The following is a 17,329-nucleotide window of genomic DNA, read 5'->3' as shown; positions in this document are numbered from 1 at the left end:
ATTTTCACTGATAGTGTAAGCATGAATGAGTTCTAGTTCCAAACACATGGTCTTTGCCCCTGAGGACATACAGGGTCCAGCACAAAAATAGGTTATGGCGATGGGTAAGGATCTTGGGGAAAAGGGAATGGGGAACAGTCCATCAGAATCCAGGATGATTTTTCTAATTATGTTATCTTCCAACATGGAAAGAGATTATGGGAAAAGGGATCTGGTAAAACCAGGGAAAGACGAAGGATAGAAAGCCCCTCCAAGAAGCAGGGGTATCAGCCAATGTTCAACTGTTCAGGGAGGGATAATGGAGAAAGTCTGGCCTTTCATTTTCAGGATCAGCTACCAAAGTGGCTAAGTTCGATGAGAAAGGACCTTGGCAAAAAACACAAAAAACCGGAAAAAGCATATGCCTAAGTTCCCCCAAGATCTCATTTTAATTATTACATTTTCATTTAAAACTATGCGTTTATGTCACTGCTTAAACACGATGACGTAACATGCGACTACGCGGGACACCTCGGTAGGCAAACAACGTAATCACCTATGGAAGCGTCTCAGACTCTGAGCCAGACACGCACGTTCCAAAGCGTGAGAAGGTGTCCCGGCGCCCTAACTGTTTGCTCCTGTTGATCCTTTACCAGATCACCAACCTGGATTTTGCACTTAGCCTCCACCAGCTGCAGCTTGGTCTGCGCCAATTCCAGCTCCAACTCCCTCAGCTGCTTCTTCAGGGAGTCCTTCTCGTCATCCGGCTCGATCCCCTGGTCCTCTCTGCTGATGGCCGCTAGTTTCAAAGTGCCCTCTTTGCTGAAAATGTCACTGCAGTGTTTACACGTCATCATCTTACCCTGAAACATCCGAAAGGGATAACCAACCTCAAACCATTTCATAGCATAACGCGCTTCCTGAAACAACAGGACACGGGTTTTATTGAGACTCTGCTTGTGGTCATCAGATGCAGGTCTGTTTCTGGAGGTAATTACTTGTCTTGTGCTGCCACCAAAATGGTTTTAGTCAGCACAAAACCCAACTTTGCAAGATAGGTGCTCCTTTTTTTCCATAAAGTATCTCTAGGGAGACCCTGGAAACGGAAAATATTACAGCATCTCTCTGAAATCTGTTCTAGGAATGTTGGGCTTCCACTCCTCTTCCTCGAGCGCCATGCCATACGCTCTACGAGCAGTGTCTCGTTTAATCCTACAGCGAGGTCATCAGGTACTATTAAAACCCCCATCGTACCCGTGAAGAAACTCAGAGTTTAAGTACCTAGCCCACAGCAGACTGAGAAAGGGCATGATGACTAACCTAAATCTATCCTTGCCACAAATAAAGCTTAGGTCCTTTTGTTCAGCTTTAAGCAAAGATGACCATTACTGTTCCAGGTAATGAAGGTAACTCTGCCACATGCCGAGATTGCCAGTCAAGCACACAGCACTCTCTTCAAGACAACAGTGCTATTGTTGTCTTAAAATATATGGAATATTTCTATTTTAATGTACTATCATTATAATCTGTCCACAACAGAAACCATACTCCTCTCTTCACACACGCGCACACACACGCACACACACACAGAGCAACTCTCCCCACACTTCTGTGTCATTGTGCCTATTTCTACCATTTAGGCCTGAACACTTTGGGGTTATCTTCTCATTGCCTCCTCCTTCAATCCATATTCAGCTGGTCATTAAATGATTTCTCTGACATGTCCAAGCTCTCCCCATCCCAGGCCTGAATCCCTAAAAGTCACCTTCTCAGCCCCCACTGATTTCTTTCTTCTCCCATCCTTAAAGCACTCTTCAGATTCCTACCTGATTAATATTCATTAGTCACTTAAAAGATATTTGTAACTCTCAAGAACCTTTTGAGGATAATCAGCCCGCTACTGGCACTAAATAGGCACACAGCAAGTATTTGTTATATATATTTATTGTTGACCAAATAAAATGTTAAAGTGGTGGCTTTTGATCTTAAATGATGAAAAGTTTACCAAGCTGGGTAAGCAGTGTTATTAGGCTGAACTGAGGGAGGAGGACATTTCAGCAGGGAGAACACTGTGTGCAGAGACACCGGCCCTTCACAGGACCGCAGGGAGCCTGAGATGGCTCGAGCGGGAGTAAATGGTGCAAAAGGGAGAGGCAGGAAGTGAGAAGGGTTCTCCACGGCCATGATGTAACGGTCCTTAGATGTAATGCTATCGAATCCTGCTTTTATCCTACAGAAAATGCATTCACTCACTCTATCCTGTGCTATCTGTTGGAGAGAGACCAATGAGCCTCATGACGCTGCAGTCAGGCGAACACGCTGAGTACAAAGCTGTGGTAGAGACTGCAGGTTCCCACCAGATCCGTCTCCCGCGCTGCCAGCGGTGAGCCTGACGCAGCGCTCCCCTTCTTCCCTGATAACAGAACTCCTGATTTTATTTGGGCTGGCAGTTTGCCCAGTTACAAGGTGCCATTTCCCAGACTCCCCTGAGGCAAGGTGTGCCCATGAAATTAAGTTCTGATATGTGAGCGGAAGGAAGTGTGGTAGGGAGCTTAAGGAAGCTACTTAGAGCTCACCCTGCTGGAGCTGGGCCCTCGTACCGTCCCGTCGCATCTCCTTCCAGCCTAACATTCTACCATGGAATGTGGGTGTGATGGAAGAAACTCCAGTTGACAGGTTTGACTTTTAGGTCACCGTGAGGATGGAAGGTCGCTAATGCTGTGGATGTGGGTCACTAATAACTGATGAGCTTGGACTGCTGATGAAACCACGGATCTTTCTAGCCCTAGACTTATTTTTACATGAGAGAATCAACATCTTCTATGTTTAAGCCAATGTTGATTTGGGTTTCCTATATGTGGCCAATCTAAGTCTAAACTGATGCAGAGAGAGAGTCAAATATACACTGGGGAATGCTCATTCTGATCACAGAGTAGAGGATTATCTGAAGGGGGAACGGTTTCATGGGAGGATGGAAAAATCAAAAGCTGCAGCATCGCGCCAAACGAAATGAAAAGGAAGTAGCTCTGATGAAACAGGATGTAGTATGGAAATGACTAAGGGTGTGGAGAGTAGAGTCCCACTCCCTGGGTTCAAATCCTGGCATTACTGTTTACCGGCTAAGTGACCTTGAGATCATGAATTACCTATTTGAGTAATCATCAATAAAAACAAGACATGGTAAATCATTAAAAAGAAGATATAATAGTATCTACCTTCTCAGAAGCTGTGAGGATTAAATGGGGAAATCCTTGGAACAGTACACACAGTAAGTGTTTAATAGGTGTTAGTTATTCTTTATTCAGCTAAAACAAGTTCAAATTCCTCTTCCCGAATATCATGGCCTCTCATTAGATAACCCTACCTCCTTATCCAGTATTTCCCTCTATTCCTTCGTACATATGCTAATCACACAGTCTCCTTGATGAAATACCAAAATGCTCATTCCAATTTCTGGGTCTTCAATAACAGTTTTTTCCAGAATGTCATTAAAAAAATTTTTTTTAATTTTTAATGTTTATATATTTGTGTGTGTGTGTGTGTGAGAGAGAGAGAGAGAGAGAGAGAGAGAGAGAGAGAGAGGCAATGCAAGCAGGGAAGGGGCAGAGAGACAGGGAGACACAGAATCCAAAGCAGGCTCCAGGCTCTGATCTGTCAGCACAGAGCCCGATACAGGGCTTGAACCTGTGAACCATGAGATCATGACCTGAGCCAAAGTTGGATGTTTAACCGACTGAGCCACCCAGGTGCCCCCAGAATGTCTTTTTAAAATCCTTCTAACAGAATTCTACCCATCCTGCTTCAGTCCAACCTCCTCCATAAAGTCATCTCTGGTCTGTAGTTCTTATGATTTTGCTTTCTCTACAACCCGGATTGTCATCCAACTCAACGCTGACTTACATGCTTTTGAACTATTTCCTAAAGGTTTCATGGGCATATGTATAACTTGCTCCTGCAGGAAAATTCTAAGCTTCCTGTTATACATAATTTCCATAAAACAATAGAAGTCTAATAGCTGTGCACATAGTTGGATGCTCAATAAAACCTCGAGTATCCACGTAAATCCATTTCATTTCTATTTCCACAAAGATTTTAGTTCAGGATGGTGAACCCTTTTATGCCAAGGCACTTCATCAACTGAGTGTCGGTCAGTGTAAAAAGAATGATAAAGGCTAAGTACGAAGAGGGGTAAAGGTGGACCAGAGAGCAAAGGTATGAGCCCCGAATTCTAGGGTTTGGGCGGGGAGATGACCAGCTTTATAGTCACTAATAATCTCAGAATGTTTAAGAAAAAAACACGTTTGGAATACAAAGTCAGAACAAGGTTCATATTTCAGTTCTCATGTCTCAGGTTTTCAGGTTATAAACTTATAAAAATATGTATCTATTGTATGCCAACTACTAAGCTAAGCACTTTGTATATGTTATCTTATTTAATCTGCAAAATAACCTGATGAGGCAGGTAATGTTATGTCTGTTTTACAGGATACAAAATAAAGCTTCGAGAGGTAAATAACTTGTCCAAGTTGTTAAATGAATGCATTTATTCACTAGCATGAAACCCGAATATATTCAAAGAGAACTCTGTCAGGTTTCTGTAACACAGATCACAAGAGCTGGGTGTGCCCACACTGCCTCTTAAGAAGACCAATTCACGTGGTTTACTGTGGTTTCTATGGAATAAGCGATTGCTATTTTCACATAATCAACAAAAGGAGTTTTACCGCCAGGGGGCAGTATATAAAGAAATGCCATTGGTTTTCTTTAAAAACAACCCTCTAAAAAACTGGTGGAGAGCAATGGGATGATCCTCCTGGGTTGCACCCCGAAGCCACATCGATTCAGGCACAGGTGGGATGCAGGCTGCAGAGGCCTCCCAGGTGTCTACTGTCCCAGAATGCTCAGGGGCCTCTTGGGACAAGGCTAAAGTCCTTACCACCTGCCTCTGACAAGCCCTAAGATTTATGGGGATGCAACCTTTCTGCTGGCTGGGAAGAGGATCGCGCCCCAGTCGGAGACAGATCCTGCTTCCCACAATTCCTAAATCCTTTGAAACAACGAGAGGGGCAGGGTGGGTGTGATGTCTCACAAACTGTCCTGCCCGTGGGGCATCTTCACGGGCTGGGATCGTCCTATCCGGGACTGACTAAAGACTGTGTGAATTTGGAAGAAATACCAGAGATCTGTTTCATTCTTCCTCACCTTTACCACTTCCAGCTCCTCCTTGCTGGCTGTTTGCTGTTTCTCCAGTCTGGTACTTAACTGGGAGCAGATCTGAAGAAAAGAAAAGAGTTTCTTTACTGGAAAGTAGACCGACTCTTGCACAGCACGGGCACATGACTGTTTATCAACTCATATGAATTACTCTCGCTTCTCGGATGATGCTAAAGAGATTGAGCAAAAGAACAGCCCCACAAATGCAATGCGCATCAGAAAGCCTGACAGTGTTCTGTGTGTAAAGCCTATCTTAGTCTTAATTAGAGGAAAAACACGTGGGGTATTTTGATTTCTGTCACTAGCCAAATCTGTGACTAGTTCCAGTGGATTCCTGTCCTATTTTGGAATCAACCTATGGCATCTTTGCTGAGTGTCAGTTCTGTGCAAGGTACCATTCTGGAAATCTGATGAAAAGAATGCTGGACCAGAAACTGCTCGTGTCTACAGTCACACAGAGAGTCTCTGTTTTCAATTACCAGAGTTTCCCTAAAACGTGGCAGAGGGGATAAAACAGTTAAAATGACCAGAAATTAATAAAGACTAAAATTCTGATCTCGTGGTTTGGCAACATGGAGTGAAATAAAAAGCCTGAGGTCCAGCTCTAGTAATTTCCTTGGGCAAACTCACGAATCTAAGCTTCAGTTCTCTCCTCAATACTAAGTGCCGTGCTGTGATAATCAATGGGGAAAAAAATGTACGTAAAGGATTCAGTATAGCACCTGGCCTATAGTAAGTGCTCATTAAAGAAAATCTGATCATTACTGATTCTGAAAGAAGGTGCTAACAAGAAGTACTAGGAACAGGTAGAAATCAGTGCTTTCAAAGCTAAAACCAACCAGACAAACAAACAAGCCATTTGCTTAAAAAAAAATACTAGAAGTTCAAATTCCTTGAGTAACATATGAATCTTTTATTTTTGAAAAAATGGAGTAAAAAACGTTAGGGGATGTCAAATTTTAAAGTGCAACTTGAACTAAAAACGTAAAAGATCTACTTCTATTATCAAAACAGATATTTTTTTAAAAATCCCAGTCTACTCAAAAAATGGCTCTAGAGAGCAGGGCCTGCTGGTTGCGTTCAGTTTCTGATTTCTCCAGCTCTCAGCCTGTAAATGATGACCAGGGCTGTATCGGCTGATGTGAAAAAGAAGCAGTCTCCTCAGTAATTTTGGCAAACCAGAAACCCTTTCAAATAACCCCGAAGATTCCATAATAAGGACAATAATAGCCAATTCCAACTATAGAATGCTTTTGGATTATGTTTCATGTCCTAATTATCTTCAGACAGATGGGTCCGTTGCCTTTACATGACTGGTAGTGCCTGCCAGATAATATTCGAGAACAGTCCCAAAGATTACTATTTTGAAGAGTGCTACATATGGCGGCCACCCATGGCCTAATGTGGGGATGGAAAAAACCCATTTGCAGTGATGGCAAGTTCCATAGCACATGGTCTTTAATGTTCCTCGTATTGGCTAATGTCTACCCATCCCTTCTCCTAGTTATCCAATTGGAAAATCTAGGGATCAGTGTTTTCCCTGGTCTCGCAAGAAATGACTACATTCCTCTTCTCCATTTTCATTACTACTTATTTTAGTTCAGGGCCCTGTATTTTCTCACCTGGCCTCTGCTGTTAGCCTCTTACTGGTCCGTATCTTTGCTTGTGGGACTCCCCATTGGTTTCACATTTCTCACTGGGACAGATTAGTGCCACCAGTATTTCCCCCATCATGCCACTTTCTTGCTCAAACATTCCTACTATAAACAGAATAAAATCCAAGCTCCTCAGTCTAACTGAAGAACCGTCCTTGAACTGGGACCCAACTCACCTTTACTTCTTTTCTGTACTTGACACTCTTGACAAAACAAGACTATTTCTGTTCGCTAACCTATCTCTGTGGCTTTGCGTGTGTTCTCTGTTCCCCATTTCTTTCCTCCTCTGCCTCCGCACACCCAAATCTTGCCTCGCCTTCGAAGCACCGCTCAAATCAACCCTCCTCCAGGAAGGGTTTTATTTCCCATGGTCAGTAAGTTCCCTTTTCTCTTATTTGTGCACAGGTGTTATCTCCCTGTTACAAGAGCAGCGTCTAAAGGGGAGAAATTGAATTAACTCCTCTTTTATTCCCCCAAAGAATCAAGCCTCTCAGATAGCAGACATTAAATAAACATATATTGATTATCATAAAAGAGAGTAAGACAGCTCTGAAGCCTTATTTCTAAATAATCTTCCACAAAGGAGAAGAACCCTTCTGAAAAGACGTTCATAATATATGAAGTGCACTGGTCGCAAATATCAGCATGGATGACATAACTCACATTTTTATTTACATAGCAGCAATGCATATTCAGTATATTACAGTGATTATTTCTAATTGGTAAGGTTAAGGGGGGAGGGTTTCTTTGTGCGTTTCTACACTTTCTCAATTTTCCATGAGGAACAGAAATTTCATTTCTAAGCAGAAAAACACATGTTAATAAAGAAGAGTAAGAATCAGACTTCAAACTCCCATATGAGGCAAGAGACCCCAGAGAAATTCTTAAGCTGAGGAGGTGGCACAATACGGTGCCTTGATTCTGGAACACTGGAACTTCAGCAGTCCACTCGAGGCTTTCTCGGCAATGTGGAGTCCTTGCCGTGTGCTAGGCATGAGCAGCAGGCACGAGATGATACTACGCAAGCTGGAAAGAGGGCTTTCTGGAAGCATTCTGGCGATGGGGTCAGGGCCAGATGCATCCTCAAGGAGAGCAAACCCTCCACTAAGAGATCAAAGGTTCCCAACAGAATGTCTCCTGCTAGCATTGGCCACGGTTGGGTAAGGCCACAGAGCCGTGTGGGATGAGGAATCGCTAAACCTTAGTCCTCTGCAAAAAGGCAAATGTTACTGGGGAGGTCTATTTGAAATCATCTTCTGAGTAGGGCAGAGACGGGATCCCAATGGTAATAATCCAGTTTCCTGTTCCTCTGAATCTACCAAACATCGTAAACAGCCAACAGATTGTTCTGTTCGGTATCATGTTATCAGCAAGCATGTCCTCTCACTGTCTATTTCAGCGGAGAAAGTAAGCCACCCAGTGTAATGAATGTACGTAGTCACTATTCTGGAAACTCTAAAAACAAAAAAATGTTTTTTTACCCAAAGAGAAACAATAAGAATAATCACTTTTATAGCAACATGAGCCACAGTAGCACACTACCTGCTTATACTCAGCGATGATCGCAGTGGTCTTCTTTATTTCATATTCTGCCTTCTCCAGCTGTTTCCGAAAGACTTCTTTCAGCTAGAGAGAGGGAGGATGCAAAACATCAAGACTCAAAGTCCTCATCAATTTCCACAAACACCTATACTTAAGTCGGCCCGGTCTGGTCAATGCCAACGTTAACAACTACAACTAGATAAATTTTCCTCTCTGAAGCTATTTCTCGAGCATTTGAAAAGCCTAATCATGTCCAGAGATGCAGAAATATTTCTTTCCTGTAATGTGTAAGACATATGAGCCCTATGAGCCCATCATAGAGCTGCTTATCACTTACTTTATAAATATATTATTAAATAAGTGTCCCTTCTGAAGCTATCTTTATTCTTATGAAGAGTCTAAAACAAAACATCAGGGCAACGTTGCGCATAATCTTACTGCTAGGTAAGAAATTACTGAAGGGCACCTGGGTGGCTCAGTCAGTTGAGCGAGCGACTTCAGCTCAGGTCATGAGCTCACGGTTTGTGAGTTCGAGCTCCACGTCGGGGTCTGTGCTGACAGCTCAGAGGTGGAACCTGCTTTGGATTCTGTGTCTCCCCCGCCATCTCTCTCTCTCTCTCTCTCTCTCTCTCTCTCTAGCCCTTCCCCACTAGCACTCTGTCTCTCTCTCTCAAAAATAAACATTAAAAAAAAATTAAAAAAAAAAAGAAATTACTGAAGCAGCATTTTGGGCCTTTCCATTCCCAGCCCCCTCCTATCACTACTGTTGTCTCTCTGAAGGTCGCAACAGGAAGTTTTTGAGGCTGGAGTCAGAGAAACCTGGATGAAGGTAAGAGCTCTTGAGGTCAGGAGGTTCAGGGACTGAACAGTGACTGCAGAAGGAGCTAGCTTGACACACAATGCGGGTACTTACTACAGTTGCAGAAATGCTCGACTCTGGGTGCTAAACTGAAAACCACACTTATTTTTGTAGCCCAGCAGCTCTGGGATTCTAGGGTCGGGGAAGGGAGGTAGTGAAAAAGCACACATGCCACCAGACAAAAAGGAAGCATTCAGTTCTTCCCAGGTGTTGGCCAAACAACCAAACACAAAACACTCTGGGTTAATCTTTAAGCACATAACAGAATAAATTCTGTTTGGCAGCCTCCCAGTTATGAATGGGGTGTGCTCCGTATTTGCTAATTCGCACATGATTGTGATTTATAACTGGACTCCTTATTGTCGGATGCTTTCCAGATTTCTTCATGTTTGCTATGTTCTTAAATTCTAAAAGCAATTTCTGGGTTATATTGATTCAAACTTAGTTGTTTGTATTCGTCTCTGTTCTCTGTCTTACATAATTTAAGGATGTAAGTCACACCCTCCTCCCCTCCTATAGTAAGGCCCCACTGACTTTAGGACAGACTTAGAAAGCTGAGGGGCTTTGAGCAAGTGTCACTTAATTCTCAAAACTATGGTTTCCTTATCTGACACACGAAGAGCATAATCGCTATCTCACAAAGGCACTATAATGATTAACACAGGATATATGCACACACACACACACACACACACACACACACACACACACCAAGGAGAGTGAAGAAGTATGGATTAAACTAATTAATTTGCAGGGGAGCCTGGATGGCTCAGTCAGTTAAGTATCCAACTTCTAATCTTGGCTCAGGTCACAATCGCATAGTTTATGAGTTCAAGCCCCACTTCGGGCTCTGCACTGACAATGTGGAGCCTGCTTAGGATTCTCTCTCTCTCTGCCCCTCCTGCTCTCTCTCTCAAAATAAATAAATAAACTTAAAAGAATAATTAATTTGCCAATAGCTTCATTCTTTACCCAAAGTACTGAATTGGGCCCCCAAAAGGCAGGAGGTAAAGAAAAACACAAAACCCATCAAAACGCCTAGTTCAAACTGGATGATCAGCTCCTGAAAATTTTTGAGTGGGAAAAAAATCTTGGTCCACACTAAATGCCAAGAGTCATTTCATCATTAAAAAAAAAAAAATCATGAAACACTTTTTATAAACCCTGGAAGGTGCTAAAGGATGCATCCATTCATCAGAAACTTAAGTGGATTTCTTCTGCTTGGATGCAGGTCTTTGAAACGCTTTATGTTCTGTTTTATATTTAGTGTTATTGATGTCTTAGAATGAAACTCATTAAAATAAGTGAGTTAATCCCGCCTGGCTGGGACTGACAGACAGAGGACATTGGTGAAGCGGGCCTGCTCTTTCTTAGGGAAGCCTGAAGCCTCAACTCTTTGGGTGGAGAGGCCCCTCCTGTCACTTATGTGGAACGCCTTTGCCACGGTGGCATCTTGCAGCTGAACAGCCTCACAACTCGTACGATGACTGGAGGGTGCTAACAACAAGGCTGGTTCCCAAAGAGCTGCTTTTTCTATTCCCCCCGGGAGTAAGGGTTGAGAGCTCTGCCAGGAACGTTCTTCTAAGGCATGAATCAGGAAAATCGGGCGTGACTGACTGAGACAGCTTGCAGCAGAGATCTCTGTGGGCTTTCCGCTTCATAATCCTCCTAAAATACTGCTGAAGTCAATTACCTTGGAGACACGACACAAACTTCGCGGATTCGTCAAGGCTCTTGGATCGCAATTCCAAGTTACTAAACTTAGAGGAAGCTTAACACTCTTGCTAGACATCTGAGTCAAGGCAGATTCCTAAGAGCTGTTGGAGGGTAGAAACGCGGCCTCGTCTTCTAGCGCCCTTCAAAAGAAATGTCGAGACCCACGCTACTCACATGTACTGCTTCAAGGTGGCCCTTGATTTAGAGTCAGTGTCATTTTACTTCCTGCTTATTGTATTCATCAGCTCCACGGGCCGATCCTCCTGGGTAAAGAAACAGCCCACCTCTGCCTTTTACCTGCGCAGTCTCTTCCTCTTGCTTCCTCTTCTCCTCTTCAGCCTCCACCAGCCTCTGTTTGGTCAGGAGGAGCTCCTTATTCAACACATCCGCCTTGTCTTCTGCCTGCAAATCAGAGCACATCACACTGGTAAAGAAGGTGAAGGAAGCGTGCGGATACTTCCTCCGAACCTAATCTCTAGTTACAACTGTTGCGTCACTACCAAAAGCCATTTCTCCCCTCCTAGCTCACCCGGGGGTGGCTGCTCTCACTGAATGCCAACGATACAGCAGGCGCTTGGCACACGCTATCTCTGATCCTCACAGCAAGAATTATCTTACAGATAATGACAGGGAAGTCTGGAGGGAGCAAATAACCTGACTGGGGCAGACATCTAATATCAGAGCCATGATCTGAATTCTGAGTTGGATGGCACCAAAGTGCAGGCACGTTCTAAACGCTTCTTGCACGTTTCCAGATGTCACAACAGCACCCGCTCTGAGACTATGTAGATGGACTGGATGGAACCTCCTATGGAAGCTTCTGGCTGTTAGTGCAAGGGGGTTGGGGGTGAGCTCAGAGAGGAGACGGGGCTGATCCATGGACAACAGTTAGGTGAGAAAATTCGAAGACCGGCGGAGGTAAAATGGTTCACGAGGCTACTCCCACAGGACAGTGAGTACAGCAAGGAGAAATTAAGACCAAAAACCCATGACAGAGATAGCCATGAGGAAAAACGATGTATGGACCAGGAATGCAAACGGAAAAGACCATGTTTCTAGAATGGCCAAGAAAAGCTCCGAGACAATACTCTGGTTTCAACTTGGATACAGAGTCCAGTTAGCCAGGAAAGCACTGTGCGTGCATTGAACTTAGTTGACATGTGCCTACTGCATACTCTGGACCCTCCCCTCACCCTTGAGGTCTCAGCTCCAAGTTCACATCTGCAGTAAAGCGAGGCCTGAGCCCTGCCCCACTCATCCTCATCTCAATCAGCTTCTCACCCCCCATCTAAATCAGTTCCTCTGCTCAAATCTCTCCAATTTCCCTTGATCGCACTTAGCACAATCTGTAATGACAAGATGCATGTATGATTTCTTTGTACTGCCCACCAGACTTTCAGCCCTGGAAGGCAGGAACCGCGTCTCTTTCGCTCCTGGCTGTTTCCTCAGCACCAAGGCCAGCCCCAGGTAGGGGAGGGGCTCCGGAAGTATTTGGTGAGTGAAAGGATGTGGCGCTCAAGTCACTGCTGAAGCTACTGTGTGGAGTGGAGGTGGCGGAGGGCCACAGGATGAGTTCAGTAGAGGAAACCGCAGATGCAGAGGAGAAGCAGCTATTTGAAGAAGCCATCCCTGGCTGACAACAGCAAAACATTATCCAAGTAGTTGTGAAAACTGGCCAGGTGGCCTTGTGTCTGTGTTTCACCGTATCGCCCACACGTCCAGATGGCCAGGCCAGCACCGTCTGCTGGGTCCTGGCATTCCAGCTTCTCTGTTCTGTCTTCCAGTTCCTGATGTCCCCATATTCTAACGGTTACAGTTCGGTGTTCAGATAATTTGCATCTATTGGGTAGCTGAGGTGAAAGAATCCCTTTTAAAGACTTTAAAACTTGTTCTGATAACATTGGATTTTATAGAGGAAATCTACACAGCGAAAGAACATCCTAAAATTAGAGGTGGGCAAAATACATGCTGCAAGTTAAGTCTTCATAAATTATAAGAGATCTCATGTAGATTATAGAAATTCAAAACAGCGAATTCTAGAGCAGCCAGCCAGATGACTGTAGTCAAAGCAGGGAGCGCCTCCCCCAAGTCTCTGATGGAGGGTCACAGAGCAGCGAATGAAGAACAGCCATACAGGCCATTTTCATGTTCTTAAAAATCTAACCAAGATCTAGCTCCCTATAACTTCAACCCACTGGCTCAAGTTCTACCCCAGAATTTCTGAGCAAGAGCCCTCCTACTAAAGAAGGATCCTCTTCCGGTAGCCCCAGCAATTTCCATTTTGTGAAGAAAATATACATCATGACACTCTAAAGTGAATGTTATTCTAAGTTTGGTTTCTTAAAGAGATTCACCCCCAATGTTTAGCCTTTTGTAAATTTCCGAATAGTTAATGCTATCTGGACATTTAAGGTTCTTAAACTGTACACCATACCTAGACATTTAATTTTATAGTTTTGGAACATTAAAGGAACATTTCCAACATCTGCAGAAATTGCTGCGGGTCCCATGTGAGAGGAGTGCTAGAATTCTCCAGGAAGCTTCATCCAGAGTCTCTCCTCTATGTTAAATAGTAAAGTCAGAGAGATTCTGCTGCTCATCAGGAAAGGACTATATCTGAAAAAACTTGGTTCTCCTTCCACAAGCAGTCTTCTGGGTCTTTGTATGGCCTACTTCTATACCTCTATACCTTGTACGGCCTACTTCTATACTTGAGTAGAAGTCATCCTGAATGTTAAATGAATCTCAAGGAACGTAATACTAAACAGATACTCAAATTCTATCTTTGAACTCAAACTGTAAAACCTTCACCATAATTTGTTAAGATTATTGTCACTATTAAGTCTTCTAATCACTTGCCCACATCTTATAATGCCTTATTGATGTGGAGACTTCTACTTGCTACCTAAGGCTTCTACGACCTACATAAGAGAGGACTTGTGATTTAATCACAAGTCCACCAATAACCTGACCAAAAGGTTCAGCTCTCACATCAGGGATGAGGATCTTCCAGACCTGATTTCTCAACGAACTAGCCAAGCCAGCTGTCCAATTTAAAACAAAACAAAAGACTTTGCCACTCATTACATTGATCTTCTGGTCTAACACGGAACTTGCTCTGTTTAGAAGGACTAGGCATGGTCTTCTACTGGGTATGTCTCTTCTGTTTGTTCCCTGGGAACAAGAAATGACAGGAAGGGCTTGAAGGCAGGCAGCGACTGAAACTGAAATGGAGATGTTGTATCTTTCTACACCGTTAATCGCTGAGGAGTCCATATTTCAAGAGCCTGATGGAGGGCAAGTTGTCAAAACAGAAAGCTGTGTCAGAGAGAAAATGAAGAGCCCAGGTGTCCAGGGTGCCCAAAGCCGGCACTAAAATGACACGGGTAAGGAATAATTTATTTACTTATTTATTAAAAAAAATTATTTTTAATGTTTACTTATTTTTGAGAAACAGAGAGAGACAGCATGAGGAGAGGGGCAGAGAGAGAGAGGGAGACCCAGGATATGAAGCAGGTTCCAGGCTCTGAGCTGTCAGCACAGAGCCCGACGCGGGGCTAGAACTCACGAGCCTTGAGATCATGATCTGAGCCGAAGTCGGACACTCAACCGACTGAGCCACCCTGGAGCCCCAGGAATAATTTATTTTAAAGAACACCTAATTACCAAATTAGTGCTTGTTTGCTTTACATATTGTCTTGAATACAATCTGCTTTCGTGTTTGTTTAATGTCTGCCCAGGTTTTGCTATTTTAATGAAGAGATTGGATTTGGATAAAAGTGAGAATGGAAAAGTACGGGGTGAAGCAGGTGAAGGGGGGGCGGGTCTTGGGCTTTCTCTGTGCGGCTGGTGCCCTTCCTGGCTGGGGGTGGGGGGTGGGGGGCAGGACACCTAAACTGCACAGACAGCTTTTTGACAGGCAAATAAACCCCACTCAGGCAGAAATGGCAAAATCAGATGTTAGGAGGAAATATGCATGAAATAGCAGTTTTTAAATTCTTTCACTTAGGTAATAAGTTTCAACAGGCAGGGGCCAGGTCTTACTCTTTTAAAAAGGGAGGAAATAAGAGAAAGAGGCAAAAATGAAGGAACCAAGGAATCTTTTCTTCAGGGACTAGAATCGAGTATCTACATGAGCTATCTACCCAGGTGCTCAATAGTCAATTATTTCAGGAGTGTCCATGTAGCAGTCTTTCCAGACTGATCCACAAAATGGATTTTCTTGGTGGTGCAATATTTTTTAAGTAATATATATTTTTCCGATTATTAAAAAGGTATAGGAGCACCTGGGCGGCTCAGTTGGTTAAGCCTCCAACTTCAGCTCAGGTCATGATCTCACAGTTTGTGAGTTCGACCCCGCATCCGGCTCTGTGCTGACAGCTCAGGGCCTGGAACCAGCTTCAGATCCTGTGTCTTCCCCTCTCTCTGCCCCTCCCCTGATCGAGCTAAATAAATAAACATGAAAAAAATTTTTTAAAAATGGTATAATGCATATTATTACTTAACCAAGGGTGGTTAAGTATTTAAGGTCTTATAAAAGAGAAAATAACTGAAAAAAATGTATAAAGATGAATGTAAAAATTAAATTAACTCTTAAAAAAATTTTTTTTATTACATTTATTTATTTTTGAATTTTTTTTCTTAACGTTTTATTTATTTTTGAGACAGGGAGAGACAGAGCATGAACAGGGGAGGGTCAGAGAGAGGGAGACACAGAATCTGAAACAGGCTCCAGGCCCTGAGCTGCCAGCACAGAGCCCGACGCGGGGCTCGAACTCACGGACCGCGAGATCATGACCTGAGCCGAAGTCGGCCACTCAACTGACTGAGCTACCCAGGCGCCCCTACATTTATTTATTTTTGATAGAGAGAGACAGAGCACAAGTGGGGGAGAGGTAGAGAGAGAAGGAGACATAGAATCCGAAACAGGCTCCAGGCTCCGAGCTGTCAACACAGAGCCCGAGGTGGGGCTCAGACTCACAAACCGCGAAGTCATGACCTGAGCCGAAGTCAGATGCTTAACCGACTGAGCCACTCAGGTGCCCCAAATTTACCTTTTTTTTTTAATGTTTATTTTTGAGAATGTGAGCCCAAGTGGGAGAGGGGCAGAGAGAGAGAGAGAGAGAGAGAGAGAGAGAGAGAAAGAGAGAGAGAGAGAGAGAGAGGTGGGGGGACAGGGGATCTAAAGTGGGCTCTGTACTGACAGCAGAGAGCCAGATGTGGGGCCTGAACTCACAAAGTGTGAGATCATGACATGAGCTGAAGTTGGACACCTAACCGACAGTCACCCAGGCACCCCAAATTAGATTTACTCTTATCACGCAGAGATATCTAGTACTAATATTTTGATGTATTTTCTTGCAGGCGTTTTTCCTTTTGAAGTCTATTTCAGCTTTCTTTCCTAACATGACTGCCCCATGCCAGCCATATCCCTTGCTATTTAGATGCAAGCATTATATACAGATAAATATATGGTTTTACAAAAATATTATTATAACATCATCTTCCCTGTTTTGAAGAACAATTCCAAAAAGACATTTTACAGATATACTTTCGTTCTCCCCTTCTATTGGACATAGGCATGATTTCCACTTTTTATTCTTCCAAGTGACACAGTAGTTAACAATCTTGCACACATATTTCTGATCAGGTCTCTGTTTTGTTAGCATGGTTTTCCAAGTCAGAGTGTATATGTCATTTTCCTCATTTTTAAATGTAAGATTAAAATAATCCCTGCTTGATGGAGCCAAGTCATTAGCGAGATTAAATAAGCTAATGCTATGAAAGTCCTAAATAGAGTCCTCAGTGCATAGTAGACACTCAGTGGATATTTCATTTCATTACTTCTTAATCCGTTTAAGGGCTTGATAGAGAATATCAAATACACTTCCCGCCCAACTTTCAATGTACAACTCTCTCTAGTGAATCTCACCACATCCCCGCAGAGCCCAACTGCTTAGAGCGCTTTTTCATTTAGCTATCCGTCGTAAGAAAACTATTAATGGATACAAGACTCAAAATGACAGAATCAAATGTGAGTCAGGCTGTTAGGAGAGCTAATATGAAACAAGAATTTCATCACAGTACTGACTCACCACCATAGAGTCTCATTAATACAAAAATGTACCAGCCAAGGTCAGGCTGGTTATAGCCCTGATGGAACGGAGGCCCTCTGTCTTCTTTGGTTCTGGCTCTCCTACTCACACATTTTTCACGCCATCTCTAATAACTTCCCAACAGCCTGGCTGAGCAGTTCTGCGGTGAAAGGGGCCACCCCGCCCCCACCCCTTAACCAGGCTGCTTTTCCACCTTCTACATCCTGTGTCCCCACAGCAGAGTTTGTTTTATTTTTAAACTCTGTCTA

At 43.5% G+C, this 17,329-nt stretch overlaps 1 protein-coding gene across 11 annotated transcripts in view; it reads right to left on the bottom strand.

Annotated features, from left to right (window-relative positions):
- The window catches only part of RABGAP1L (RAB GTPase activating protein 1 like), a 753,436-nt gene that overhangs the window by 2,485 nt on the left and 733,622 nt on the right, over positions 1-17,329 (bottom strand). For all 11 annotated transcript variants that reach the window (XM_060644898.3, XM_060644899.3, XM_060644901.3 and 8 more), the window contains 4 exons: positions 11,263-11,367; positions 8,391-8,474; positions 5,182-5,253; positions 645-842 (listed from right to left, as the gene is read on the bottom strand). In XM_060644898.3, coding sequence (XP_060500881.1) covers positions 645-842; positions 5,182-5,253; positions 8,391-8,474; positions 11,263-11,367 — 459 coding nt within the window. The remainder of the gene's footprint in view (positions 1-644; positions 843-5,181; positions 5,254-8,390; positions 8,475-11,262; positions 11,368-17,329) is intronic.

This window comes from Panthera onca, chromosome F1, assembly GCF_046562875.1.
Source record: "Panthera onca isolate mPanOnc1 chromosome F1, mPanOnc1 haplotype 2, whole genome shotgun sequence".
Lineage (NCBI taxonomy): Eukaryota > Metazoa > Chordata > Mammalia > Carnivora > Felidae > Panthera > Panthera onca.
This window is presented reverse-complemented; position numbering and strand designations above follow the sequence as displayed.